This window comes from Capra hircus, chromosome 13 (assembly GCF_001704415.2).
Source record: "Capra hircus breed San Clemente chromosome 13, ASM170441v1, whole genome shotgun sequence".
Lineage (NCBI taxonomy): Eukaryota > Metazoa > Chordata > Mammalia > Artiodactyla > Bovidae > Capra > Capra hircus.
In genome coordinates, this window is record NC_030820.1 from 78,283,177 (window position 1) to 78,310,374 (window position 27,198).

Sequence of the window (27,198 nt, forward strand, 5' to 3'; positions counted from 1 at the left end):
TGGCTTAGACACTAAAGGATCTGCCTGCAGTGCGGGAGACTTGGGTTTGATCCCTGGGTCGGGAAGATCTCCTGGAGAAGGGAATGGCAACCCACTGCAGCATTCTTGCCTGGAGAATCCCATGGACAGAGAGCCTGGCAGGCTATAAGTCCATAGGATGGCAAAGAGTCGGACATGACTGAGCAACTAACACTTTCACTTTTGGGGGCTTCCCTGGTGGCTCAGATGGTAAAGAATCCGCCTGCAGTGCAGGAGACCTGGGTTTGATCCCTGGGTTGGGAAGATCCCCTGGAGAAGGGAATGGCACCCACTCCAGTATTCTTGCCTGGAGAATCCCATGGACAGAGGAGCCTGGCGGGCTACAGACGCGACTCATCTAGACTGTGCTTCATCACGACTCTGTGCCCTCTCCCGTCTCTCATGCTTTCCTCTGGGTCCGAAGGAACCACCAACCTCCCCCCTCCCCGCTCAGTGGCCTCTCAGCTCCTTCTTTCTCCATTAGTGCATTAAGGACTTTTTTAAAAACCACGCTTTTGTGTTTTGGGGGCGGTGGGGGGCGCTTCTGTGTGTTTCCAGTCCCCCTTCCACTGTGGTCCCCTTCCCCTGTCAAGCCTCTCCCAGTCAGGCACAGAAATAGTCCCAGCTGTGAGACGAAGGCTCCAGAGTTTAAAATTGCAGCTCTGTACTATTTATACTCCAGCCGGAAAGAGGTTTTCTTGTGCAGCCGTTTATTTGGTTGTGGTAGCGACAGCCTAGGCTGCAGGCGGCAGCTTCTGCACTGTATAAACATTTCTCTGGGGACAAGTGGGCGCTGAGGGCAGCCTTCAGGTGAGGGGGCAGTGCCAGGCCTGCCCTGAAATGGCTGGGAACACCTCCCTGCAGCAGAGCAATTCGGCCTGGCAAGCCAGAGAAAGTACTTCATGTTCCAGCTGAACTTCCTTCCGAGATGCCTGGTTATTAGGGGGGAAAAAGACAAAAAAGCAGGTATTTTATTCATCATGAAATAGTACATGCTTGAGGGGGAAAAGGGTTCAAACTACTCCTTTGTGCAAGTGATTAAAGCAGACCCTTCATGTTCTGTTTTGCTTGGCCCATGAAGCATTAAAATGGAAAAATAATACTAAAAAATATATGTGCCACTATTCAAATATTGGGACATTTTCTATAAAGTTAAAATTTCTGGCTTCTCTTGAAAATGGAAGATTCTGGCAACCCTGGGCTCACGTTTCCTGATTTCTCTGAGTGGCTGGCTGCTCTCGAACTAGGCAAGTGCTTCTCGAGTCACTCCAAGCCCCGGTGGCCTGCTTCATCCATTTGCCTTACTGCATGGTGTTGGTAACTTTTGAGTTTTGGACGCTTCACATGACATAAAATATTCAAAGCTCCCATGTCAGACCATAGTCTCCAGTTCCTTACTCCCCAGGGCTAAATAAGCATGGTTAATAGGGTCTCCAGATAAACTACAGGATCCCCCGTCAAATATGGATTTCAGGTAAACAACAAATACTTTTTTAGTGTAAGTGTTGCTGTTTAGTCTCTAAGTTGTGTCCAACTCTTTGTGACCCCATGGACTGTTGCCCGCCAGGCTCCTCTGTCCATGGGATTTCCCAGGCAAGAATACTGGTGTGGGTAGCCATTTCCTTCTCCAGGGGATCTTCCCAACCCAGGGATTGAACCTACGTCTCCGGCATTGTCACGTGGGTTCTTTACCACTGAGCCACCAGGGAAGCCCAGTGTAAGTATGTTTCCTTGCGTGCATGCTCAGTTGTGTCCGACTCTCTGCAACCCCACAGACTGTAGCCCACCAGGGTCCTCTGTCCATGGGATTTTCCAGGCAAGAATGCTGGCGTGGGTGGCCATTTCCTATTCCAAGGGATCTTCCCGAGGAATCAAGGGAAGAAGGGATTCAAGGGATCAAGCCTGCATCTCTGGTGTCTCCTGCATTGGCTAACCCCTAACCATTTGCAGTTTGGTACATGTCATTCAGGTGGCTGTAGCAGTAAAGAACCCGCCTGCAATGCAGGTGACGTAATGAGACTCGGGTTGGATCTCTGGGTCGTGAAGATCCCCTGGAGAAAGAAATGGCAACCCACTCCAGTATTCTTGCCTGAAGAATCCCACGGACAGAGGAGCCTGGCATGCTATAGTCCATAGGGTCGGAAAGAGTCAGACACGACTGAATTGACTTGGCACGCACGCACATGTTATTCCAGTTGAAATGAGATGAAATGAAATTCCACTGTTGAAACATGTACATTTCTCGGTGTTCACACAAGGATAGTTTTATATTCTGCCTCTCTTGCAGTTCACTGTTTCTCTCCATGGTGTTTCTCAGTAGCCATTTTTCGGTGTTGATAAGAGCAGGCTTTGAGGCTGGGGACTCAAACCTACCTGAGAATGTGGGCCCTGACGCTTGTTAGCTGTGTGACCTTGAGCAGGTTCCGTCACTTCTCTGAGCCTCGGTTTCCTTATCTGGACCATGGGTGGTGATGAGTCACTTTGTTATCTCCTGTATTTATTTATCCCCTCTCTTTTGAGAACGCATAGAGCGGATGGTCCGCAGGGCTTTAACCAGAGCAGTTAAACAGAGGCATCCACAGGCATCGAGATTGCCACCAGCACTTCCAGGTTGCAAATGAGGCTAGAGAGGTTTTGAAAAGGGAAAGTAGGTCTGGAGGGAACTGGGCAGATAATCCTAAGATTTAGTTTGCTTTAAAAAAAAGAAAAGAAAATGAAGGGCCTTTGTCTCCCTGGAAACCACTTGCTAATCTCCAGGATATTGTCTCTTTTCAGGCGAAGGAGGTGGAGGAGACCATCGAGGGGTTGCTCCTCAGGCTGGAAGAGTTTTGCAGCCTGGCTGACATGGTGAGTGCCTGACTGACGTGGTGAGGGCCTGCCTGGGAGGCGCGGGTCGAGGCCCAGGCCAGGCTTCAGGGCCCTCCTGGGCCTCCCTGGGGAGCCATCTTGGTGGTGGCTTAGCGAGCAGGAGGCGTGGGCAGCGGCCGGCCTGGAGAAGCCACCCTCTCTCTCTCTCCGTCCCTCTCTCTCCCTCCCTCCCTCTCTCCACACAAGGCTCCCGAGGCGGCCATCTTGTTAACGCCCTTCCCCCCAGACGCTTTCACTCCATGGAGGAGGCGGGCGTGGGCCACCAGGTGGCGCTCTCGGCCCCGATGCGGGGCGCCGACCGGCGGGGATGCGACGCCTATATTTAACTTTCCTCGCCCGGCGCCGTTCACCAGGCAAACGTGGAGACAGCCAGGAAGTGGCTTCAGGCCTGGGCGGCCCGGGGGCAGCCTCCCGGCCGGGCCCTGCCCCGGCGGGGTCGGGCATGGAGTGCCTTCCTGAATCCTTGGCTGGCTGCACGGTTGCCTCCTCCCCTGTTGTGTGGGGACGGATCCTCCTGGCTGCAGGGAAGATGGTGCCCTCAGCCAGGAAGGCAAGGTCTCCAGGATTGTTGCCAGATAGATGTGGGGCCCTGAGGAGCACTGACAGAATGTTCTGGAAGTTCCCAAGCTTATTAAAGGCACACCAGCAGCCAGGGTTCGTGGCTTCTGCCTGGAGGCCCAAAGGGTTGAGCCCCGTACTGGGAGCAGGCCTGCCTCTCCCCGGAGCCCAGCCGGGCGCGGCCGTGTGGAAGGGCCCCGGGTGTCTGGAGATGCGGTGGTGGGAGCCCGGGAGCCACGTTGGTTGAGCTACTTCGTGCCAGACTCCGGCGGAGCGTGCTTCCCGCGTCCTCCCGTCTCACCTCAGAGCAGCCCTCCATGACGGGAGCAGCTCTGTCCCCGACGTTCAGCAGACATCTGAGCGCCTCCCTGCACCAGCCCCTGGGGACAGCACAGTGAGCAAGGCAACCGACGTTCCCACAAGGACCTGTGTGTGCGCTTCTCTTGAGGGCCGATTTTTTAGTTCAGGTGTGGGTCCAGGTGGGAACCAGGTAACGAGACCGACTTTGCCTGAACAGTCCTTTCTTCATCGGAACATCGTTCACTTTCTCCGACTGGTCCCGTGAAGAGCCTGAGTGCAGAGAGAGACCCCTCTATCTCCCTCCCTCCACCCCCTGCTCCTCTGATCCCCTAGGTTACCGGGGAAACCCATCTGTGTATCAGCGCTGGCCTGGAGGTGTGTTCCAGGTGCAAACGGGAGGCTTTGTAAAGGGAAAGAGGTTCTAGAAGGAACCAAGCACATAATCCCAAGACTCAGTTTGCTTTAAAAATATATATATAAGGAGCAGAGGTGTTAAATTCTGCCTGGAAAATTGGGGAGGCTTTGCAGAACAGGTGGTGATTAATTTGGGGTTTGAAATAGGAAGGAGAAGAATTCAGTTGCTGGGAGTGGGGGGTGGGGTGGCAGGCATCCAGGCAGAGGGACTGGTCTGTGGGGGCGGTGTGCTGGGCTCAGCAGACCCGTGTGGGCCCCTGCAGCAGGGGGATTGCGAAGGTGGTAGGGACGGGTGATCCTGGGACATTTTTAATCTCAAATCCCAGCCCATCTTCCTCCTGTGACGAGAGACCCACTCTCCACCCATGATGAGAGCTCTGGACGAAAGCCCGCTTGGATAGACAGAGAGGGGCCCTGGCCTTACTAGCCTTAAAAACGTCAAAGCTTCCCAAAGCCTGTGTTTGTCTTGCCAGGAGGCCCAAGGTTGCATGCAGCATGGAGAAGGTCCTTTATGAACTCGAGGTCTAGAGATGCTTTGATGCAAAGGTTTTAAATACAGAGGGCACAGGATGACCGGTGGGCCCAATCCTGCCTGCAGACATGTTGCATGCTTCTGGGAAAAAAGAAGGGAGGACTGAGTGGCTGACATTTATAGAATGTCATGCAAAAAAAAAAAAAATCTGGATTTCCAGCTTCTCTTGGAAAAGCAAAGATCTGCCTTCCACTCGCATCCCCCCACCCCTTGGGTGCTTTTCCTCACCTGGCCAGCATCAGCCGGAGCCGGGTAGTGGCTGCCCCCTGTGGAGAGCACACGTGCTCTGCAGCTCGTCACCGTCCCCATGGGAGCCTTCCTGACTCCCCTGCCACCTGCCAGCAGCATCCATCCTGCGTGTGTGTCTTTTGTGGTAGAGAAAATTTCTCTGTACTTCGGGCCCTACTGAAAGCAGGCGCATAGCAAACAGGCCTAGATAGTCCTGTGTTATAAGAAATGGAATAGAGTGCGCTTCTTTGAAAGTGAAGACTGTTTCCATGTGCTTATATGCAAATAAGCATGTCTGCATCATAACAGAACGCACCTAGTATGATGCCTTTGTGGCCCTTGGAGGTGTTTTTTTTTTTTTTTTGCAGTCCCTTCGAGGAGGCTCTGCACTGATGACATTTAGGTTATAGAAATCCTCTCAGTCCCACCAGCTGGTGGTTAGCTTATCCGGTGTATCTGTGCTCAGGTGTTGTGGACTCCATGGTACAGAAAGAGGTGTATCCAGCTAGTAGCTCTGGCTTGGTACCTCCTTCTTTCTTCTGATCCAAGCTATGGACGAGTGGGGACCTGGGGGAGGCAGGCGATGTCACCGCATGGAGCGCCGTCCCCTGCTTGGGCCTTTGCGAACACCGATCAGGTCAGAGGTCCCAGAGAGGCTGGTCTCCCTGGTGCCAGTCCAGAGAGACACACACTTCATTTCTGATGAAATCAGGCTACTGGAAATGAGAGTCCGGCTTCCAGTCTGTTGTATTAAGTCCTCCACCAGTCTGTCCCGGGTCACTCTTGAGTAACCAGCGTTCACACTGTGTGCTCACGACCTGTTCTGACCTGGGATATAATGCCTCTTGGCTTCACCCCAAGCTCTGACTCCCCCCAGTGTGAGGCCGTGGCCACGGTATGTCACCTCTCTGTACCTTGATTTCCTCCTCTGTAAAATGGAGATGGTGGTTGCTTCTGAGTATCTGTGGCAGCATCAGACTGTCCCAAAACTTCATGATGTGAAACAACCACCAGTTTATCACGTGGGCTAGGACAGGACACAGAGGGTATGGTTGGTCTGAGCCAAGTGGCACCTGCTGGGGTGAGGCCGTCCAGGGTGGCTCCTTCCCTCACTTGTCTGATGTCTCGGCTGGGAGGGCTGGGTGGCTGGGAACTAGTTGGCCTCGGTCTCTTCCATACAGCCTCTCCTCGTGGCCACGTGGACTTTCTCGTAGCATAGCAGTCCTGCCTCCCAGAGCCAGCATTCCAACAAACAGAACGTAGAGGTCTCTGAAGCCTTGGGTATGGCAGGTGACACCGTGTGACTTCTGTCGTATCTTATTGGTTAAAGGAGCCACATAGCCTACCCAGATCCAGAGGGAAAGGACACAGACCCCTCTTCTTCAATGAAGGAGTGTGCAGAATGTGTGGCCGTCTTTTATCCGCTGCAGATGGTTCCCATCTCCAAAGAGTTATCGTGAGGACTAGCCAAGGCCGGGATGTGCCCTTTACATCCACTCGAGTGACCAGAGTGGAAAAGACAATAGCACGTGTGGATGCGGGTGTGGGGAAGCTGAAACTCTCCTTCACCGGCAGTGGGACAGTCACATGGAACACAGAGCCGTTCCTTGTAAAGGCAGACGTATGCCTACCCTGCATCGCAGCAGTTCTAACCCTAGATAATAACCCAAGAAAAATGAAAGCAAGAGTTCGGAGACTTGCAGATAAACGCTCACGGCAGCTTTGTCCATTGTGCTCTAAACTGGAAGCAACCCTAGTGTCCGTCAGCAGTTGTTGGCCGTTCGAGTCTTTTGTGACCCTGTAGACTGTAGCCCGCGGACACCCTGTCCATGGAATTTTCCAGCCAAGAATACTGGAGCGGGTTGCCATTTCCTTCTCCAGGGGATCTTCCTGACCCAGGGATGGAACCCACGTGTCTCGCATTGGCAGGCAGATTCTTTACCACTGAGCCATCAGGGAAGCCCCGGTCAGCAGTAGAAACCAGTAAATAGGGAATTCCCTGGCAGTCCAAAGGTTAGGACCCGGTGCTCTCACGGCCAAGGGCTCGGGTTTAATCTCTGGTTGGGGAACTAGGATCCCACAAACCTTGTGGCATTGCTGAAAAATAGATTTGAGTAAATAACCTGTTGTTTATTCATACACTGGGATGCACGGCCCTGGGAGAGAATGACCAGCTGTATACAACAACACGGGTGATTCTCACAGACATGCTGGTGAGAGAAAGAAGCTGGACACAGGAGTACTTCCTGTGTGGAGCTCTGTAATCTGAAGTTCAAAAACAGGCAGAACCAGTCCCTGTGATGGAAGTCAGACAGAGGTTAGCTTTGGAAGGGTGGTCATGACTGGGAGGAGGCTAGAGGGAGTCTTATAGAGCAAGGGGTGTTCTATGCAATGGTCTGGTTCCACAGGTGTAAACACATGTACCAGTTTATCAAGCTGTTTGGCTAAGGCCTGAGCTCTTTACTGTATATCATTTGCACTCAATAATCGTTCAGCACAGTGCCTACTATGTCTTAAGTGACCCATGAATAGTATCTACTGAGGTCATCGGCATCATCAATTTCAAAGCACCAGAGGGTCACCAGTGAGTTTATCCACAGAAACTAGATTTGTGAGGCTGCTCAGCTCAGTGCCCTCGGGGGCTTGGACAGCTTGTCTGGGCCCTCCGAAACCCCAGTGGCCTTGGGCCCACCTTCTGGCAGGGAGCGGACTCTCCCCTCTCTCACGTAAGCGGAGAAAACTTCCTGTTGGCCTTGGCCCAGCACTTGCATTTGGCGTTGGCGTGTGTTCTTAGGTCAAGTGCATTTGGCTCTCCTTTCTGGGCCCTGCGTCGTCCAGGACAGCCGCGTTTGCTCTGTGATAACCCCCTGCATCCGCTGCCCAGACTTCTGGGCTCCAGAGACCAGCTCTGGGGAGTGGAGATGACAGGCTCCCAGGTCTGTAATCCTGGCTGGAGGTTCGTCCCAGCAGAGGCTCAGAAAGCACTGATTCTTCCCTGCCCTCTTTGTTCTTCTGAGCAGTAGGCCCAAGCATGAACTCACATGGCTGTGATGTGATGATGTGAAGTGGGTTGGACGTAAGAAAAGAAATGTGTTCCTTTCCTCCCGCTCCCCTAGAACATGAAACAGTGTAGGATGTGGCCACGGACGCCATGCTGGGGAGACTTCAGGGAGTGGTGGGGACTGTGGTTAACCCAAGGAGGCCATTGTCATCCAGCTCCAGCTGATTTTTGCCACATGGAACATGGGCTCAGTGTGGCTGGGGCCTCTAGTTTTTCACAAGAAGCTAGAAATCTGAGTTTCCAAGGGGAATGCCTGCAACTTTAGATCTCAGCACCTAGCTTGGTGGTACTTCTGGAGCTTTAATCGCGACACAGGCTGGCTCTTCATGGGCCCACTGGAACACATCTGCAGACGTCTGGTATTAGCGGGTGGCCTCAGACCCGAAGGATTCACCATCTCCCACTTTGTAGCTTTGTGGCCTTGCCTAGATGACGTGGTTTTTCTGCTTCATCACCTGTGCAACGCGGTTGAAGGGTGAACAGTTCCTGCTCTTCGTCATTCACGTGATGAATGCTCCTGGGTGTTGCTGTCCCGGCCTCCCTGGTGTTTGCCTGTTGGTCCCCACCTTCCTGGGCAGCCCAGGGGAGGGCTTGGGGTTGTTTCAGACACCCTCCATTTCCTCCTCAAGGACCTGCAGGCTGCCTTCCAGGCAGGAGTGGACAGCTCCCCGCTGCCCTCATTCTCAGCCAGTGGAGAGGCCTCTGCAGAGAGGGGTCTTCCTGCTCCACCCACAGATCCTCGACCCTCCAGTTCCTGCAGATCCGGAGGAAGGCAGGGAGCGGTCCCTGAATCTCCTCTCTGCCATGTTCCCTTCACCCCATGGGTTGCTAGGACCAATCCCTCCTGATGCTCACGTGTTTCCCCTCTTTAGAAATCAGCAGGAAAAAAAAAGATCTGCCTTTGATCCCGGTGCTCCTGATTGCAATGAGTTTCCTGTTCTTCGTTGTATCTTAGCAATTTCTCCTGAGCTTAGCCTTGTTTGCTGACAAAAGTCCATCTAGTCAAAGCTATGGTTTTTCCAGTAGTCATGTATGGGTGTGAGAATTGGACTATAAAGAAAGCTGAGTGCCAGAGAATTGATGCTTTTGAACTGTGGTGTTGGAGAAGACTCTCGAGAGTCCGTTGGACTGCAAGGAGATCCAACCAGTCCATCCTAAAGGAAATCAGTCCTGAACATTCACTGGAAGGACTGATGCTGAAGCTGAAACTCCAATACTTTGGCTACCAGATGCAAAGAACTGACTCATTAGAAAAGACCCTGATGCTGGGAAAGATTGAAGGTGGGACGAGAAGGGTGGATGAAATCACCAACTCAATGGACATAAGTTTGAGCAAGCTCTGGGAGTTGGTGATGGACCGGGAAGCCTGGCATGCTGCAGTCTATGGGGTCGAAAAGAGTCGGACATGACTGAGCGACTGAACTGAACTGAACTAGTCTTGCTGAGGGAGAGACTTCTCTCTAGACATTCAGCCTGGGAGAACAAGGGAACACTTTTCCCTACTCCAGCTGATAAATGCAGGTGCCTGCAGAAGCTCCAGCATAGCCTTGGAGCTTGGCTGAAAACGGGTTGCCAGCTGACCCCACGCAAGCTAGACCACACTTGGAAGGGCCTGGTAATCAGCATTAGGCTTCCTCCAGAGGATCTGGATGCTCCTTAGCACCTGCGAGTCATATGTATACTGCCTCTCTGTATGATGAGGTCGTGGTAACATGGAAATTGTGTCTCTCTAACACACACACACACCACTTAAGGATTAGACTTGTCCTCTTGGCTCTGAAGGAAAATGGAGGCTTAAGTGTCTAATGTCAGTGATCAAGAGAAAGATATAACTTCCCAAACTTCACAGTCACTTTTGGGGTCCTTCGAAGCAGAAACTTAAGTGAGTTGCATGATATGCAGGAAATACTTCACACAGTGGCCACAGGTGAAGCACCGTGATAGAAAGATTTGTGGTTATCATTATTAATGTTAATGAGTATTATTAGCTCTTCTCATTAGGGTTTCCCCAGTGGCTCAGACAGTAAAGAATCTGCCTGTAATGCAGGAGACCTGAGTTTGACCCCTGGGTCAGGAAGATCCCTCAGAAAAGGGAATGGCAACCCACTCCAGTATTAGTTTCAGTGGAACAAAAACTCGACTTTGCTCAACTTTAATTTAGGGGAAAGATTTTTATTCTTTCCATTTGGTCCAGTTCAGTGGTTAATAAAATAAAGATACTTAGTTTGAAGCTGGTGCTGTTTTAGCTGTTTGCAGGGGACAATTAATTCCCTTCTCCAGGGGATCTTCCCAACCCATGGATCGAAACTGAGTCTCCTGCATTGCAAGTAGATTCTTTGCTATCTGAGCCACCAGGGAAGCCCAATTGATTTGTAGCTCAGTAAATCATACCTGGTTGAGTCTGGGTCCCCAGGGGCAGTGACATCGTCCCCACCTGGGACTCTGGGTCATTCCTGGGCCTGTCCCTGGGCAGGGTGGCACTCGCTGTCTCGACAGTTGGCAAGGTCTCTACAGAGCCTGGCCACACCTTGAGTGGGCTGAAGCAGGGGCCGGGGCAGAGGGCTCATGAGCTGTCCTGTTCCCTGCAGATCAGGAGCGACACCTCACAGATCCTGGAAGAAAACATTCCTCTCCTTAAGGCCAAGGTGGTGGAAATGCGTGGCATCTATGCCAAAGTGGACCAGCTGGATGTGAGTACGGGGTAATTAACTTTCTTTGTGAGTCTGTGGACTTGTTCTGGCTCTTCCGTCCTCTCTCCCAAGATGCTGATCTGGCGTTGATAGTGTTAGGCCTTAAACCCAGTGGAGGGGGTGGGTGGCAAAAAGGGGCCTACGTGGTATTTTTAAAATATAAAAAAATATGAATTTATATAAAGAATCTCATTTTAAAATTGAGGTGCTTTCTATAAAAACCTGAATTTCAAGCTGCTTTTTGTTATTTATTTATTTTTGGCCTTGCCACACAGCTTGTGAGACCAGGGATTGAACCTGAGCCACGGTTGTGAAAGTGCGGAGTCCTAACCGCTGGAACGCAAGAGACATCCCTAAGCGGCTTTTGGAAATTTAGATGTTCTCAGAACTCTGGGCCTGTATTTCTTTAAATAGTTTGTTTACGTTTTAAGGTATAAATACATAAAGTGTACACATCATAAGTGTACACTTCAGTGAATTTTAACATGTATCAACCCCCGTGGGGGCTTCCCCGGTGGCTCAGCGGTAAAGAATCTGCCTGCAATGCAAGAGTCGCAGGAGACGCAGGTTCGATCCCTGGGTTGGGAAGATTCCCTGGCAGAGGGCGTGGCAACCCGCTCCAGTACTCTTGCCTGGAGAATCCCATGGACAGAGGAGCCTGGTGGGCTACATACAGTCCATGGGGTTGCAAAGAGCCAGACACAACTGAAGCGACTGAGCGCACACACGCGTAAACGCCCACGTGAAGATGACCCAGGTTGAGAAACTCAACCTTTCCGCCCCCTAGGCTGCATTCTGGTGGAACTGGTACAGCTGCCCCTCAGACAGGGTGGCGCTCCGTATTTCACCACAGTCGCCCCCCTCCCCACCCTATTGCCTCACTGCTCACCTGCCTTTTATCTGTGTGGGCACCGGGCCAAGGTGCGTGGTGTCTCATTGCCTCCTGGCTGCACTGTGAGTCTGCACCCTCCCCTTCCCGTCTCCCAGAGGAGAGCAGGACTTCCGCGAGGTCACCCACTTCCCAGGGATCACACAGCTGATTCCAGGAAGCGGGGGCTTCCGCTCACATCCACGAGAGCCCAGGCTTTTCCTCAAACTGGGGCCCTTGGGTCAGGCTCCTGGCTCCTTGCGCAGTGAAAGACCAGGAGGCTGGAAGAGCCTGCAGGGTAGCAGAGGTGGCCTGGACTGGATGTGAGCCCCTCCAGTCTGCCCAGGAAGGGAGCCAGCAGTGGGCCCTGGAGTTCGCAGAGAATTAACATTCTTGTCAGCAGAGAAGGAGGCAAGAATATAATTAAAACTTTGCCCTTGGAATAGCTGATTCATTTGAATTTTATCCCACACGTTTGAAGGAGGACAGAAAAACGCAAAGATGCGCAGCCCTGGTTCTTGCCTTTCTTGGGCCACCCCACCACTCGAGCCCCATTTTCCCCTTAGTATTCAGTCTTCTAACGCTTACTGAGGACCTACTAGATGCCGCTGCGGGCCCTGACAGTGCGAAAGACAGAGTTCAAGGCTGTGGTTCCCGCCAGGAGAAGCAGCAACAGAGTGTGACCACTATGTTTCCTGGGGCTGCTGTGATAAGTTGCCACAAACAGAGTGGCTTAAAACAGCATGAATTTAGTATCTTATAGCTCTAGAGGTCAGAAGTCTGAACTGTGGCAGCAGGAGTCAGCAGGGCCGGCTCCCTCTGGGGGAGAATTCCCATCCTGGCCTTTGCTAGCTTGCGTCTCCCAGCTCGTGGCGCCTTCCTCCAACTTCAGAGCCACAGCACAGCATCTTCCAGGCTCTGTCCTCCTCTGAGTCTCCTGATTCTGTCTTACAAGGACCCCCGTGATTACCAGGACAGTCTCCCTAGCTCAGGATCTTTTCCACACCTGCCGAGTCCCTTTGGCCATGGAAGGTGATATGTTCACAGGCTCTGGGAATGAGGCTGGGGACCTTTGGGTGGGGTCATTACTCTGCTGCCCACATTCACCAAGGGTGACTTCAGAGGCGCGTGCTTTGGAGGGCAGTAGGGAACAGGCAGTGAACGCTATAGGCCCTGGAAGGTGAGTGGAAGGAGCTGTGTTGGGTGGGGGCGTGGCTGGGGGGGCACAGCCGGGGTGGAGGCTCGGCGGTCGGAGGCTCTGGGCTCCGGGCAGCAAGGAGATGCCGGACCAGAAGGATCTAGGAAGACCAGGTTACGAGGCGACGGGGGGGTGGGGGGGGGGCGGTGATGACCAGAGCGCGGGGCTGGAGAAACTGAGCCGCAGGCGCCTGGGAGGTGCCAGCAGGGTCCAGGCCTGCCCTGGGCAGCCAGGGATGAGAAGACCGACCCCAAGCCACTCCTCCTTGTCCTCTGGGAACAGCTGGAGCTGAGACGCAGCTCTCCCCTCCCATGAGGTGTGAATCTTCAGGCCACCGCAGTCCCCACTCTGACCTAGAGTCTGCTACCATTGAGGCCTGGTGGCATTTGCTTCCTGTCAGCCCCCTGGGCTGCTGTTTTCCTTAGAGCAGAGAGAAATTTCTATGCAACTGGGCCCTAGTTAAAAAGAAGAAGAACTACGTTGGTCCAAGAGGGTCATGGATTTCAAGGCAAATGGGAGACTCTGTATTTCCTGCTGAGCTACATGCGATATAAGACATAGGACCTGATCAGAACCCAGCGTTGTGCTGAGGCAGATGGATTCCAGAGCTAGACTGCCTAGGGCTCAGATCTGCCCCTTGGAGACTGTTTTTTGTTTTGGGGTTTTTTTTTGACTGCGCCATGTGGAATCTTAGTAGCCTGACCAGGGATCAGAGCTGTGCCCGCTGCTCTGGGAGCGCAGAGCCTTATCCACCGAGCCACCAGGGATGTCCTGAGTCTGCGCTGCGGGTCACTCACTCTGCTCTCACGTCAGTTTCCCCCTCTAGGTGGGGTGTGTCATCGTGAGGGTGTGAGGCTGGCCCCTAGCATCCTGCAGGTGCTCAGGGAGGACAGGCTGTCACTGCGGGGTGCCCACAGGCTGAGAGCTGGGATCCAGTGCTTGCTCATCACTGCCTAGCTAGCTGGGGGCTCCAGGGAGCCCAGGACCACTCTGCTCCCATATCACTGTGACCCGCTGAGGGCCGGGAGGCTTCAGAACCTCTTAGGCCAGAAAAAATGAAATTACTGAGCCACTGCTGTGAGCCAGGGACTCCACATGCTTTAGATGAAAGAGCTTGCCTACCCTTTGCAGCAGAGCGAAGTCCTGGTATTGGTCCTGTTCTATAGAGTGGCTACAGCACAGAGAGGTGATGGGACTTGCCCGGGGTCACATAGCTGGCGAGTGGCAGAGCTGGGATTACAGAAGTCTGCTCCAGACCCCTCCTCAGTGCTGGGCACTGGCCCCTGTCTGGCCCTGGCCCTGCTCTGAATCCGGGGGCCTTTGTCACAAGGATTCAGGCACATCAGAACTCACACCTGTGTTTTAGACCATGTGACTGTCCCTGCTCTCTCACCCCTCCCCCTCCTCCTTCCCTTCCTTCCTTCCCTTGCTTCTGATACTAAAAGTGGCTCATTTTCACTGTGGAGACAATCACGTGGAAGTCACCTCTGCTCCCAAGGGTGGCCACAGGCCCCAGCCGCCGCCTCCTGTGCCTGCTCCTCCCCACTCCGTGTGAGTGCCCAGCAGGGTCGTCCCACTGCCCCCGTCAGCTTTCCTGGCCAGGTTCGGCCTCTCCCTGGCCGCGGCCTGGCCGGCCTGCCCTCCCTGGCAGGCGTTTTGGAGGCGGATCAGACCTCGTGAGTGCACATTCCTCCGCGTCCCTCACACTCCCCACCACAGCGGCATTAACGCAGGGAGCGTAAAATTGGAATCGGCTGCAGGGAGGGACTGCAGGACTTCTTCTGTGCTTTACAGCCAGATGTGCCGGCCGGTGAGGCCAGGGGCAGCGGCCCGGCCCGGGGCTCATCGTCTCCCCCTCCACCCAGCGCACACACACACGCACAGCCACACACGCACACACACTTGATGTGGCTTATTCAGAGCCTTTCAGCTCTGCCCTTGCCAGAACCACGAGGCAGCAGCCACACAACAGTGCTGCCATCCTGGGTTCAGCCAGTGGCTTTTCGCCAAGGATGCAGTCATTCATTCATTCACTCATACGTGTGCGCATTCATTCCTGTGTGTGCATTCTTGCACATATGCATTCATACACGCATGCATTATTCATGTGTGTGTGCGCCTTCATTCACGTGTGCATTCAGGCATGTGTGCGTTCATTCATACGTGCATGCAGTATTCATGTGTGTGCGCGTCTTCATTCACGTGTGCGTTCATTCACATGTGCATGCAGTATTCGTGTGTGTGTGCCTTCACGTGTGCACGCCTTCATCCATGCATACGTGTGCATTCATGCATGTGTGCATTCATTCATATGTGCATGCAGTATTCGTGTGTGTGTGCCTTCATTCACGTGTGCATGCAGTATTCGTGTGTGTGTGCCTTCATTCACGTGTGCACGCCTTCACCCATGCATACGTGTGCATTCATCCACTCACACATGCATGCATTCCTGCCCCCGCCATCCAGCTGAGCAGGCCCCAGTCGTGGCCTTGTGAACAGCACTGACTCAGCACCTGCTCTTCCAGAACTCACATTCTGGAAGGAGATGGACCCTGAACTGGCAGACAGGAAGTTGAGAGGGAGAGGAGAGCTAAGAAGATGGGGCCTGGGCAGCTCTGCGGTGGGGCCACATTAGCCTAGGTGGTCGGGGAAGGCCCCTCTGTGGAGTGCCCAGCAGACCCAGGGCCTGGGAGACAAGCAGGGTTCACCCGTGGAGAAGAGACAGGTGCCTGGGCATGGAGGGAGCTGCTGCAAAGGCCCCGAGGAGAGTGAGGCTGGAGTTTTTGAGGAGCCAGAGGGAGGCCTGGGAGGGACACAGGGAGAGAGGGCAGAGCGGGTGCTGGGCCTTGCTAGGTGGGTGGGCCTGGGGCTTTCCATCTGCGAAAGGGAGGCTCCCCCATGGGGCCCGGTGCTGAGAGGGTCTCCTGCCTCTTCCTGGTGCAGGAAAACCTTCTGCATTTTCCTTTGGAAGCAGAGAGGCCCACAGAGGGGAGGCTTGTCTGAGATGGACCTGGAGTCGCCACCTTTGGCGGCCTTCCCGGGTATACGAGCAGTGCACACAGACGTGACACTTGTGAACACACGTGCGCGCACACACGACACACGACACAGGCACACACACGCGGGCACACGCGGGCACACGCAGGCACAGATGCCGGCGCATGTGCGCCCGGCCCACAGGCGCACCAGGAGTCGCAAACAAGTGGGCCCACACAGCCTTGTTTCAGACATTCTGCATTTATTGCTGTTGCTGCTGCTAAGTCGCTTCAGTCGTGTCCGACTCTGTATGACTCCATAGACAGCAGCCCACCAGGCTGCCCCGTCCCTGCGATTCTCCAGGCAAGAACACTGGAGTGGGTTGCCATTTCCTTCTCCAATGCCTGAAAGTGAAAAGTGAGAGGGAAATCACTCAGTCGTGTCCGACTCTTCGAGACCCCATGGACTACAGCCCACCAGGCTCCTCTGTCCATGGGATTTTCCAGGCAAGAGTACTGAAGTGGGGTGCCATCGCCTTCTCTGGCATTTATTGCTAACATTGTTAAAAACTAGGCATTTTTCATGAAATCTGAATATTCTGTTTTTTCTTTTTAAATATTATCTGGCATTAATTGAGCTCTTAATATGCCCTGAGCACTAAACTGCTCAGCAGGGTTGATACTGTTATGATTCCTGCTTCACAGATAATAAAATTGGGGGTAACAGAAATGAAGTAACCTGGCAAAAGGCATACCACCAGTGAGTGGTAGACCCTGGGTTCTAGAGCAGCAGGTCTGAGCCCAGCCTTCTCTTTTCTTTTCTCAATATTGGAGGTTTTGCAGTAGAGCCCCAGGCCGAGTGGCCCCCAGCGGTCAGGGGCCTCATATTTCCGCTCACCCGGCCTGTTTCACTCGCTTGTCACCTGCCTGCCCCTTGCCGGTTTCTGAGTGTGAGACTCCCCAATGCTCATCAAATATTAAACCGAGCAATTTTGGGGAATTCCCTGGTGGCCCAGGGGTTAGGATTACATGCTTCCACTGCCGGGGGCACAGGTTTGATCTCTGGTTGGGGAACCAAGAGCCCACAAGCTGCATGCTGTGACCAAAAAACCAAAAGAGAGCGGTTTCGAAAAACTTCATTTTTCATAAAGAAGGTCGTGCAGCCCGAGTCCCCTCTCTGCTGCTGCCTGGCTGTGTGACTTTGGGCAGGTGGTCAGACCTCTCTGACCGTTGGTTTCTCCTATCTGTAAAATAGTCTAAACAGAGGGTCACTAGTGGGAGAAGGGGAAAGGATAGGAGTGGAGGCTCGGCCTGGCCGGGGCCCTGGAGGGGGCATCACTGTTACCGTCAGAGTTTCTGATGGAGCTCCCAGCAAGGCACCAGCGAGCCTAAGGTCTCCCAGAGACTGGCGCCCGTGGGGCAGGCCAGAGGGAGGCTGGAGGCAGTAGCTGCTGGCTGCCGAGGGAGGCAGCCGTGGCATCTCGTCTCTCCGCTCCCGACAGGCCTTTGTCAAGATGGTCAGACGACACGTCTCCTTCCTGGAGGCCCACGTGCTCCAGGCCGAGCGGGACCACGGGGCCCTCTCGCAGGCCCTGCGGAAGTGGCTGGGCTCCTCAGGCCTCCCCACGCTCGGGAACGTGAGTATCCCCACCTCCCGGCCCCTTCCCAGACCCCCGAGCGGGAGCCGGGAGAGGGGCACCGGAAACGGGAGTTCAAAGGGCATGGCTGGCTTCTGCAGACAGGAAGCGGCGTCTGGCTGGCTGGTGGGGGGCTGGCCAGGCGGCTGGGGCATCACAGACTCCCTGGGGTACCCCCGTGTGCCCTGATTGGTGGTGCCGTGGCTGCCCGCCCCCTCATCCACCATTTAGTAAATGGCTGCTGTTTGCTGAGCACGGGTCTGTCTGGAATTCCCATGCTGGTTAGAAACAGCTCCTGGCCCTTCCTTCCGCATCTGAGGCTCAGGGCCATTTCCAGAATTCAGGTGGGGTTCCCCTTCCCAGGGCACAAGTCACCCTCCAGTGGACCAGAAGGGCGGGGCACAGTGGGAGGGGCAGCGAGCCCACAGCTGGCCAAGGCCTCTCCCTCCCACACTGCTACTTCCTTGGACTCCTCCCTATGCAAAAGGAAGGGTCACTGTGCCCCTTTTACTGGTGGGAAAACTGCTATGTGCTGCTTACCTGCTTGCCTTCAGGTGAGGGACTGGCCCAAAGCCAGTAGCAGCTGGATCGTGGCATCAGAGTTCATGGTCTCAGAATTCTTACTGATCCTTTAGAGCCCAAGTTAATGTCACCTCCTCTGAGAAGCCCTCTGGGATTGTGCTTGCTCTAGACGAATGCGTCCAATGACCGTGAAGTCGGGAGCAGCCTCCCTGATCCTCCCCTCCCTCAAGTTATGGTGACTAATATGGTGACCAGGGGCCCCCCAGCCACATGGTGCTCTGCCCACTGATGGCAGAAGCGCCACGGGGGAGGGAGGGCAGAGGTCCGTGGCTGGCTGCTGTCTGCAGCGGGTGCCCTAACGCGGGGCCTGCTGGGTCCTGGTCCCTGCGCCTTGCAGTCTTTTTCTGTAACCCACAGGCTTCCCTCTGCGGTTGGCACCAGTGTCTTCCTTTAGTGGCAAGGCTTGGAGGGGAGAGTCAGGCAGCTGAGGCCAGTGCTGGGGTTGGAACTCAGGCCCTCGGGGCTGTGCGATGGGGTCCCCCGCCCACTTCTGCTGCGGGATCCCATTGGGGTGTGGCCGGACACGCTGGGACCTGCACCCTCTCATCTCTGCCAGACTCGGGGGGCCCCCTAGCCCTACCTGTGGTGACTTGTTCCAGGAAACGCGTCCCAGCCAGGGCTGGTGAGTCATTCAGCGACCCTGGCGTGTTGATCTTGGCCCCGGGAGGGCTTTGTGTGGTCCAGGGGATGCGGGTGAGTGTGTGTACACGCGAGTGCAAAGCCGAGGGTTTCCAGGGCTGCACCTGCACCCGGGGTGCCAGCTGCAGGGGCTCTACTAGATAAAGAGCTTGCCCTGGGGCCCAGACCCGCTGGCATCTCACAGCCCATCCTGTGAGGGAGGGCCAGTCAGCAGATGAGGAAACAGGTACCGAAGGGTCAAACCGTTTGCCCACCCAGAACGTGGTGGAGCTGCGATTTGAACCTGCGGAGCTGGCGCACTGCAGTGCCTGGTCCTGCTGGGTCTCTCTGAGCCCAGTTCCGACTGCTGCAGCTGTGGTCTGGGGTGGGGGTCCTTGAAGAGCCCCCACGTAGGTTCCTGTTTCTTCTGTCTGGAAGAACCCACCCAGCTAGGGTTTCACACTGTGTCCAGTCGGTTCCCCTCCATCCCTGCCGAGGTGGATGCCTCACTGACCACTACCCTCACCCTTGGAGTCCACACAGGCCCCCCCTGGCAGCGAGGAGCCCTCTGGATTCTGCCTTCCTGCCCCCACTCACCCTCCTTGCCCCATGCAATGAGGGGCTGGCGCTGGACAGGGGTTCTTGGGCTGAGGGTCCTGCCCCAACTCCTTTGGAAGCCCACCCCCTCAAAGGAAATGGGCTGCTCATTGCTGCCCCCCGGCCCTCCCGGAGTCAGGGGCATCAGTGGGGGGCCTCCCTCCAGGGCCCAGGCAGGAGGCCCTCTGCGCTCACCCCCTGGAGCTGGCCAGGGGCCTTTCTGGGGGCGGTTTGCCCCCATCTCTGCTCGGCCATCTGCTGGAGCAGGCGTCCTGGGGAGGGCGGGGGGTGGCGTGGGGCTGGGTCTGCAGTTCTGCTAACTCTGCTGGTGCCACCTGCCCTCCTGGCCTCCTTTCTCCATCTTTTCTGTCCCTCACTCTGCAGCTCAAGTGGCGAGGCCAGGGAGGGCGCAGGGCACGGGGCCAGGGTCTCCCAACACACCAGCAGTGGGGCCAGAAAGCCCCACTGCACCCCTGCCTGTGTGACTTGGTGCTGGCCGAGGCCTGGGCCAGCCCGGGGATGCCAGCTGAGTGTCCCTCCTCATCACGTGCTCCCCCCGAAGCCTGAGCCTTTGGCCTCCGACTTGAACTGCCCAGACCTGGGTGAGGGCTGGCCTGGTGCCCTGAGCCCTCTGTGCCCAGACATAAAAATGTACACGCTTCTAGGCTTCAGGCTTCGTGCTAACGCACACATGACTATTTTCATGGTACAAAGGTTCGTGTTTCCGTGCTGTACAGCAGGAAAGTTTTCCATGGCGGTTTTATGTCGATTCTTACAATGCTATAAACCTCTAACTCAGAATCACACCTCTCTCTGGCTATGGCATTGTTTTGCTGTGTGACCGTGGGTGAGTCTCTTAGCCTCTGCAGGCCTCAGATCGCTTACCTGTCGGTTATCATGGGCTTGATCATGAAACAGTCTGCCTGCTAGAGAACTGGTTTCGATTTGATGTACGATGAAGAGGGCCTCCTCCACTAAAGCAGTGGGAAGAAAAAGCAGAAAGAGTCCAGAACTCTCAGACGGAGGGTTCTGAGCATTGGGGGGTCTGCGAAGTCAGCTGCGTCTTTAAATAGTGGTTCAGGACAGACTGTCTGGGCCCTCTGGGGTGAGCAGGTTTCGTGGTGGTGGTGACAGAGAGCAAGCCCTGCGGTGCTGGCTGCTGTTCTCAGCCCCAGTGCCCCACAAGGGAGGTGCTAGCTTTAATCCCGGCCAGGGACCTGAGGCACAGAGAGGTTTAGTCACTTAGCCAGGGCCACACAGCCGAGCATCGCGATAGGAGTCTGCTTCTTGAGTCTGTCCCTCGTTATCTTGGGAGAGAGCTGTGACCTCTTACTTCAGGAAGCACATGTCCAGTAGGAGAACAGAGGCAATGACCAAATCCTCAGAAAATTCAGTCACTGGACATTTCTAAAGAGGGCCTGGCTTGCTCTGACGGATGACCTCTAAGGAAGGGCCACGTAAGCTGAGACCCGGACGCTGAGTGAGAGAAGGCTGAAGTCAAAAGCAGGGATGTTCCCAGCAGTGGGGAAGGCGGGCCCGGAGGCCCTAGGGTGGGGCGAGCTCGGGTCCTGAGGAACAGTGGTGAGTCCATGTGGGGAGCCAGGGAGGGTGTAGGAGACGAGGTGGGGGGCAGCCTGGACAAAAGCAGGGGTCTCGGACCACAGAGGGGGCCGAGCACTAGTCCAAGGGCGGCAGGGAGCCTCGGGAGGGCTGGGAGCCAGGGAGTGACTTGGTAGATGTGCACTGCTTTAGGGAGTTCCCAGGGCTCATCCTCTACCCTGAGCTCAGGCTGGCATTTGGGGTCAGTGCTGTCTTGTTTAGACTTGACCACGAGAGCCGAGCAGGGCACAGGCACGCCCTCCAAGCTTCAGAGTTCAGCTGTTAGGACTGCATTTCTTTGGCCTGGAAACCCTGCATGCTCTGCCCGGAGCTCCCTGAGACCCTTGCCTTGCCGAGTCTCAGGGCCTTTGTCTGATTGGGAGAGAGAACAGGGGCTCTCGGGGGGTGGTGCACAGGTCTCTCGGCATGTGTCTGGTCCCAAGACCCTGCCTGAGGAGGCGGCCCCCCTGCCCGCGCACACAGGGCCTCTCACATCTGGAGATCGTTTCAGGCACATGTGGGAGTGAAAGTGAGACGGGGCTGCAGGCGTGTGGCCTTGGAGGGGGCGTGGAGAGCATGCCAAGGGTCGCCATGCCCTCCGGGTCCAGGTCCTGGTGACGGCCGAGCGCCCACCATGGTGTCCTAACCACGCCAGGCCCTCTGCTCAGCGCCTGCACCCAGAGGCACGGAGCAGCTTCACTAATTTGTTGTCAGCCACTGTTTGTTTTCCGCCAAACCAAAACATCTTGTTCACGAGGTGTCATTTTGATTAATTTCCCGATGGATAACAGTATAGCGTTTTCCAAGGAAGGCTGTCTGGCTAAGAGCAAAACCACTTGGGGCCAAGTCCTGACACGGCACAGAGCAGGCCGCCGGGGTGGACTGTGGCCTGGGCACGACTTGGGGCTGCCCGACCCACCTGTTCACCCCGCATCTGCCCACGGGGCGATCTGGTAACACAAACAGGTGTGTTCCACCAGGTGTGACGCAGTAGGGAGTGGTGCGGACTGCGGCGAATTGCAGAGCCCGTGCCTTAATGACAGGGGTAGTGAATTTCAGAAGCAGCCTTTGCAGAAACGGGATCAAGGAGGGCCAGATTTTCCTATTTGGGGGAGCACGCTGGGCATGTGGAGTTTTATATGAATCTTGTAATGTTTAAAACTCAGCAACTAATTTTTCTCACTGTTAAACATTTGAGGGGGGAAAAAATGTGTTGTGCCCTGGGTCACATCCAGCACACTCCCCACCTCTGGATTTGGGGCTGATGGCCGGTATCGCAGAGGCCCCCCACCCCCGGCCCCGCTTCAGAGGCATTTGGGACCAGGGATGAGGGGAAAGCTCGTGGTGTCTTCCTCCACTTTGCGCCAGGCCCAGCAGGGGCCCTCAGCTTTCTGCAGCAGCGGGATGAGCAGCTGGCAGTTTTATGGGGTGTCTACTCCAGCTCCAGACCATAGTAGTTGTATTGAGTACTTTTAGGCTTCCCTGGTGGCTCAGATGGTAAAGAATCCGCCTGCAGTGTGGGAGACCTGGGTTGGATCCCTGGGTTGGGAAGATCCCCTGGAGGAGGCCGTGGCAGCCCGTTCCAGCGTTCTCACCTGGAGAATCCCATGGACAGAGGAGCCTTGCAGGCTGCAGTCCATGGGGCCGCAGAGTGAGACAGCTGAGCGGCTAAGTGCACACAGCATGTTGCGTACTTTCACGAAGGGCTTTCTGTGCCGTGTCTCAACGTCCCGTAACAGCCCAGAGGTAAAGAGTGTTGTCTGAGAAAGGGAACTGAGGCTCAGAGAGGGCTGTTCACTTGCCCAGGGTCAGACAGCGTAGGCAGCAGAGACAAGATAGACCCAGCTTTGACCTTGTTCAGGGTCTCTCGCTTTGCTCTGTGATCTTCCCAAGTGCAGGAGCCACAGCCTAGATGGTGGAGGTTGCAAACTGGAGATCCCTGGGCCCAGCCTGCCCCACCAACATGTGTTATTCAGCCAGCTTGGTATATGTACATGTTTAGTTTGAATTAGCTGCCAGCATCTAAAAAAGGAAATTTTATATAAGAATGTAGAGCTCTGGCTTCTCTTGAGAAAACAGAAGGGGGACCTCCCTGGTGGCCCGGTGGCCAAGACTCTGCACTCCCAATGCAGGGTGCCCAGGTTTGATCACTTGTCAGGGAACTAGATCCCACATGCCGAGACTGAGACCTGGTGCAGCCAAATAAAACATAAATAAAAATATAAAAAAGAAAGAGCAGAGGTGTGGGCCCATGAGCAGCAGCCCCGCTGAGCCACCAGCTGGCCCCCGTCACCCTTTGTCCTTACCTGCCTGTGGGCACTTGAGTTTCCTACTGGGTTGAGCACCTAGTAGGTGTTTAATAAACGTTAATCAGAGGATGCTCCGAAGGCGTCCATGGCCCTTGGAGGCCCCCTCCCCCCGGATCCCTCTGGGGGTGGTCCGGGGGGAGGGCAGTGGAGAGCTGGGCCGGACAAGGCCCACGTTTGCCCAGCGGCCCGGGGCTGCCTCCTGGGCTTCCCTGGAGGTGGTGGAGGCTGTGGGCGGAGCTGCCCTGCCGCCCGCCTGCAGGCGGCCTCAGTGCCAGGCTTGGCTCTGCCCCGCCCCCCCGCCGTTCCCCCACCCTGCCCCCAGCTCGCCCCGCCCCGCCCGGCCCTGGGGAGACAGGGGCCCCCTGCCCCGCCCTCTCGCTGTGCCCTGTCCCCCTGGAGGGGTGACTCCCGGAAGGAGGCCCGGCCTGGCTGGGCCTTTATCCCGGGGCCGCACAAAGAAGGTAGAGGAGATCCCCTGGCGCCTTCTCCCGGCCCTGGAGCGGCCTCTCCTCTGCCCCGTCGTCCCCTGCGGGGCGGGGGAAAAATGCAGCCGAGCAGATGGCAGATATTAACGGAGCAATGGAGGCGAGGGGGGCTGGGTTAGTGCCCCCAGCAGGCTCGCTGTCCCCGAGCTCTTCAGCACGCACTCACACGTTAACGGATCTTGTTTGAGTCCAGATATTTGGTGGCAAGGGTGCCAAGGAGGGACAGAGGGCTCCTGGCCGGCTGCTCTGGGAATCAGATTTTTTTTAAGTGTTACATTTTTGTTTAGCATTTGAGCGGGGAGGAAGTTCCTTTCCACAAAGAGGAGTGTTTACTTGGGGCAGGGTGCACCGATGAGGCCCGCGTGGGAGCACCCCAACTTCTCCGTGGTTGGCAGGACACAGTGCCCTGTCTCCTAACTGCACTGCCGTCAGGGCTGCCCCCGTGAGCATCTTCGAGCCCTGTGCCGCCTCGTGGCCCCTCCCGTGCCTGGTGGATACTGTCTCTGGTCTTGGCTCTTGCTGGCCCCCTGCCTGGAAGAGCCTGCCTGCTCCCTGCTGGGCGCTGTTTGTCGTTCAAGGCTAAGTTGAGCGTCACCACCTCTGGGAAGCCATCTGGATTGGCCCAGGCAGCGTTCCTCTGGGCTCCCCAATCTCCTTTCCTTACCCTGTCGGCCCTGGCTTGGTTCATCTTCACGTTTATCCACCTGTTCCGTGTGTTCCGTCGCTCAGTCGTGTCTGACTCTGTGTGATCCCATGGACTGTAACCCGCCAGGCTCCTCTGTCCATGGGATTGTCCAGGCAAGAATACTGGAGTGGGTGGGTTGCCATTCCCTCTTGCAGGGGTCCTCCTGACCCGGAGTGGAGCCCAGGTCTCCAGCCCGCCGCCCAAGTCTCTCCTTGTGCCAACACACAAGCCTGCACCCTGCCCCTCTCCCCAGCCCCTCCCCAGCCTTGGCGTCTGTCCAGCTTCCCTAGGGCTCTCACTGGGACCCTCCCTCCTCAGCTGGAAAGAGAAAGGCTGTGGGCCCTAGTGGGCTCCCGGTGGGGACTGGAGGGGCAGGCCGGCTCTGTGTCCAGTCTGCGTCTGCTGCCTGGGCAGCACCGAGGACACCTCCTGCTCTCAGAGCCCAGGGGTCCTTGTTGGACATAAGTAGGGCCACAGTTGGCAGCAGTGGGGGCGGGGGGTGGTCCTGCAGAGGTGTGCTTAGCGTGCGGGAGACTGGTGGGGGCGCTGTTAGTGACATTGGTGGTGAGCTGGGCACTAACCGGTGCAGAAGTGATGACACTGGCCCCTGCCCCCGCTCACGCTCACCCTGGAGAGTAAACTCGGAGGGGGCGTTAGAGCAGATAATTGTGGGTGGGATGCGTGCTTCTGGCTCCTGTGAGCGGCGGAAAGCGGGGGAAGAGGGGCCAGGAAAGGGCCGTGGGAGGGGACGGTGCCCGGTGTGTGGTATCAGCTTGGCACTGCATGGCACTTCGGTCCTCAGCGAGGCAGGCCCCGGCAGAGCACCAGCAGCTCCCATCCACGACTGCAGGTTGCAGGTGACGCGATGGATGGAGCGGGTGAGTCCCTCCTGGTGTAGGAACCCATGTGATGCCTGTAGCTGGGGCTGAGGCATCTGCAGAAAATGTGATCCTTTAATACCTAAGGAGCCTGGGAAGTTCTTGAACTTGGCTCCATTCACGGTCAGCTTTGTGCCGGGAAAATAAGCCACGTCTCATTAAGCAGTAAATTCATCCAGGTGCCTGTTCCGGCTGATACCATCGCACCTTGTCATGTTGTAATGTCAAGGCCAAAGTTCCTGTTACTTGGAGAGTCCTAATAAGTAACCGGGGAAACTTGGTCGAAGAGTGGGGAGTCCTGGCTTTTCAATGGAGTGAGGAGTCAGAGCAGGGATGGCCGGGGCAGAGATGGACCTAACTGAGCCCCGCGTGGGAGGTGGCCCTTGGTGATCTGGGCCGGGGGTCTCAGCACTGTGGCCCAGTTCTGCCCTATCCCCTCCTGTGTCTGGCGGCTCCTGGCTGGCTGGACCTGGCTCCAGAGGCCCCGAGCACCACTCCCAGGAGTGTGCATGAGAAGGGGTGGTGGGCAGGCGGGATGCAGATGACAGGAGTCGTTGCTGGGGGAGAATCGGGAGGCCGTGGGCCAGGGGGCTGGTCTCAGGGCCGGTGCCCAGTGTGGCCCCAGAGATCTGTCCCTGTCTGGCCAGGAGGCGTTCCTGAGCATCTCCATTGAGCCTGGTCACCTGGGTGATGATAAGCCATGCTTGTTAGGGGCTGAGAAGTGTGCTGGATAGGTTTTGAGGGTCGTTGGGAATTAAAAATCAAAGCAGTACCAGAACTGGCTTCCACAGTTGTGATTTAGTTGAAATACTCATGTTTTGAACCTGAATGCATTTAACACTGAAAAAAAAAAAACGCAGTGTTGTAAAACTGTACACTTGAGCTGTTCGCAAGCTAATGACATCATTTAAGAAAATTGAGGGGCCTGACGTTTGCAAGATGGACGGGCCTGGAAACTGTCAGACTGAGTGAAATAAGTGAGACACGGAGAGAAGCATCATTATATCACTTACGTGTGGAGCCTAAAAAAACAGGTGAGGCACAAGTGAATGTATTTATAAAGCAGAAGTAGAGTCGTGGATGTAGAAAACAAATCTGTGGTCACCAGGGGATGAGGTGAGGAGGGATAAATTGGGAGACTGGGACTGACATATACACCCTGCTGTATGTAAAATAGGTAACTAGTAAGCACCTGCTGTATAGCACAGGGGACTCTGCTCAGTGCTCTGTAATGACCTGTATGAGGAAAGAGGGAAAAACAGCAACATAAGTGGATCCAGGTGCAGTGTAGCCAGTTCACTTCGCCGTGCAGCAGAAACGAAGCCAACATTGAAAATCAAGTATAGTCCAATTTGAAAAGAAAACAAAATTCAGAGGGCAGTGATAAATAATGGAATTCCCCAGCATTCATCGAGGAGTTACTGTTTTCTAAGCACTGTGGGGAGATTTGGGTAAAGCAGCCTGTGAGGTAGAAACTGTTATTGGCCCTCTTGGCAGGTGAGACAGATGAGGCACAGAGAGGTTAAGCGACTTGGCCAAGGCCGCACAGCTCGACAGAGGGGCTGTTGGCCTCTGAGGAACTTGGAAATGGGGCCTCATTTACTGTGCTAGGGGGAGGGGTCTTGCTCTCAGCACTGGCAGCTCCAAGTAGGGCTTTCGAGGGGATGTTGAGAGACAGTAAGTGCTGGAGAGGGTGTGCAGAAAAGGGAACTGCCTCACACTGTTGGTGGGAGTGCAAATTGGTGCCACCACTAAGGAGAACAGTGTGGAGACCCCTTAAAAAACTGGGAATAAAACTACCACCTGAGCCAGCAATCCCCCTACCAGGCATATACCCCGAGGAAACCATAATCGAAGCAGACACACGTGCCCCAGTGCTCACGGCACACTGTTTACAATAGCTTGGACGTGGAAGCAGCCTAGCTGTCCATCAACAGGTGAACGGATAAGGAAGTTGTGGTACATGTACTCGATGGAATATTACTCAGCTATAAAAAGGAACACTTTTTTGAGTCAGTTCTATAAGACAAATATTGTATATTAATGTATATATATATGGAATCTAGAAAGATGGTCCTATGTGCAGGACATCAAACAA

The 27,198-nt window shown here is 55.4% G+C and overlaps 1 protein-coding gene across 1 annotated transcript in view; it reads left to right on the forward strand.

Annotated features, from left to right (window-relative positions):
- The window catches only part of BCAS4 (breast carcinoma amplified sequence 4), a 59,550-nt gene that overhangs the window by 16,712 nt on the left and 15,640 nt on the right, over window positions 1-27,198 (forward strand). The window contains exons 2-4 of the mRNA XM_018058029.1: window positions 2,794-2,865; window positions 10,568-10,669; window positions 17,213-17,347. Coding sequence (XP_017913518.1) covers window positions 2,794-2,865; window positions 10,568-10,669; window positions 17,213-17,347 — 309 coding nt within the window. The remainder of the gene's footprint in view (window positions 1-2,793; window positions 2,866-10,567; window positions 10,670-17,212; window positions 17,348-27,198) is intronic.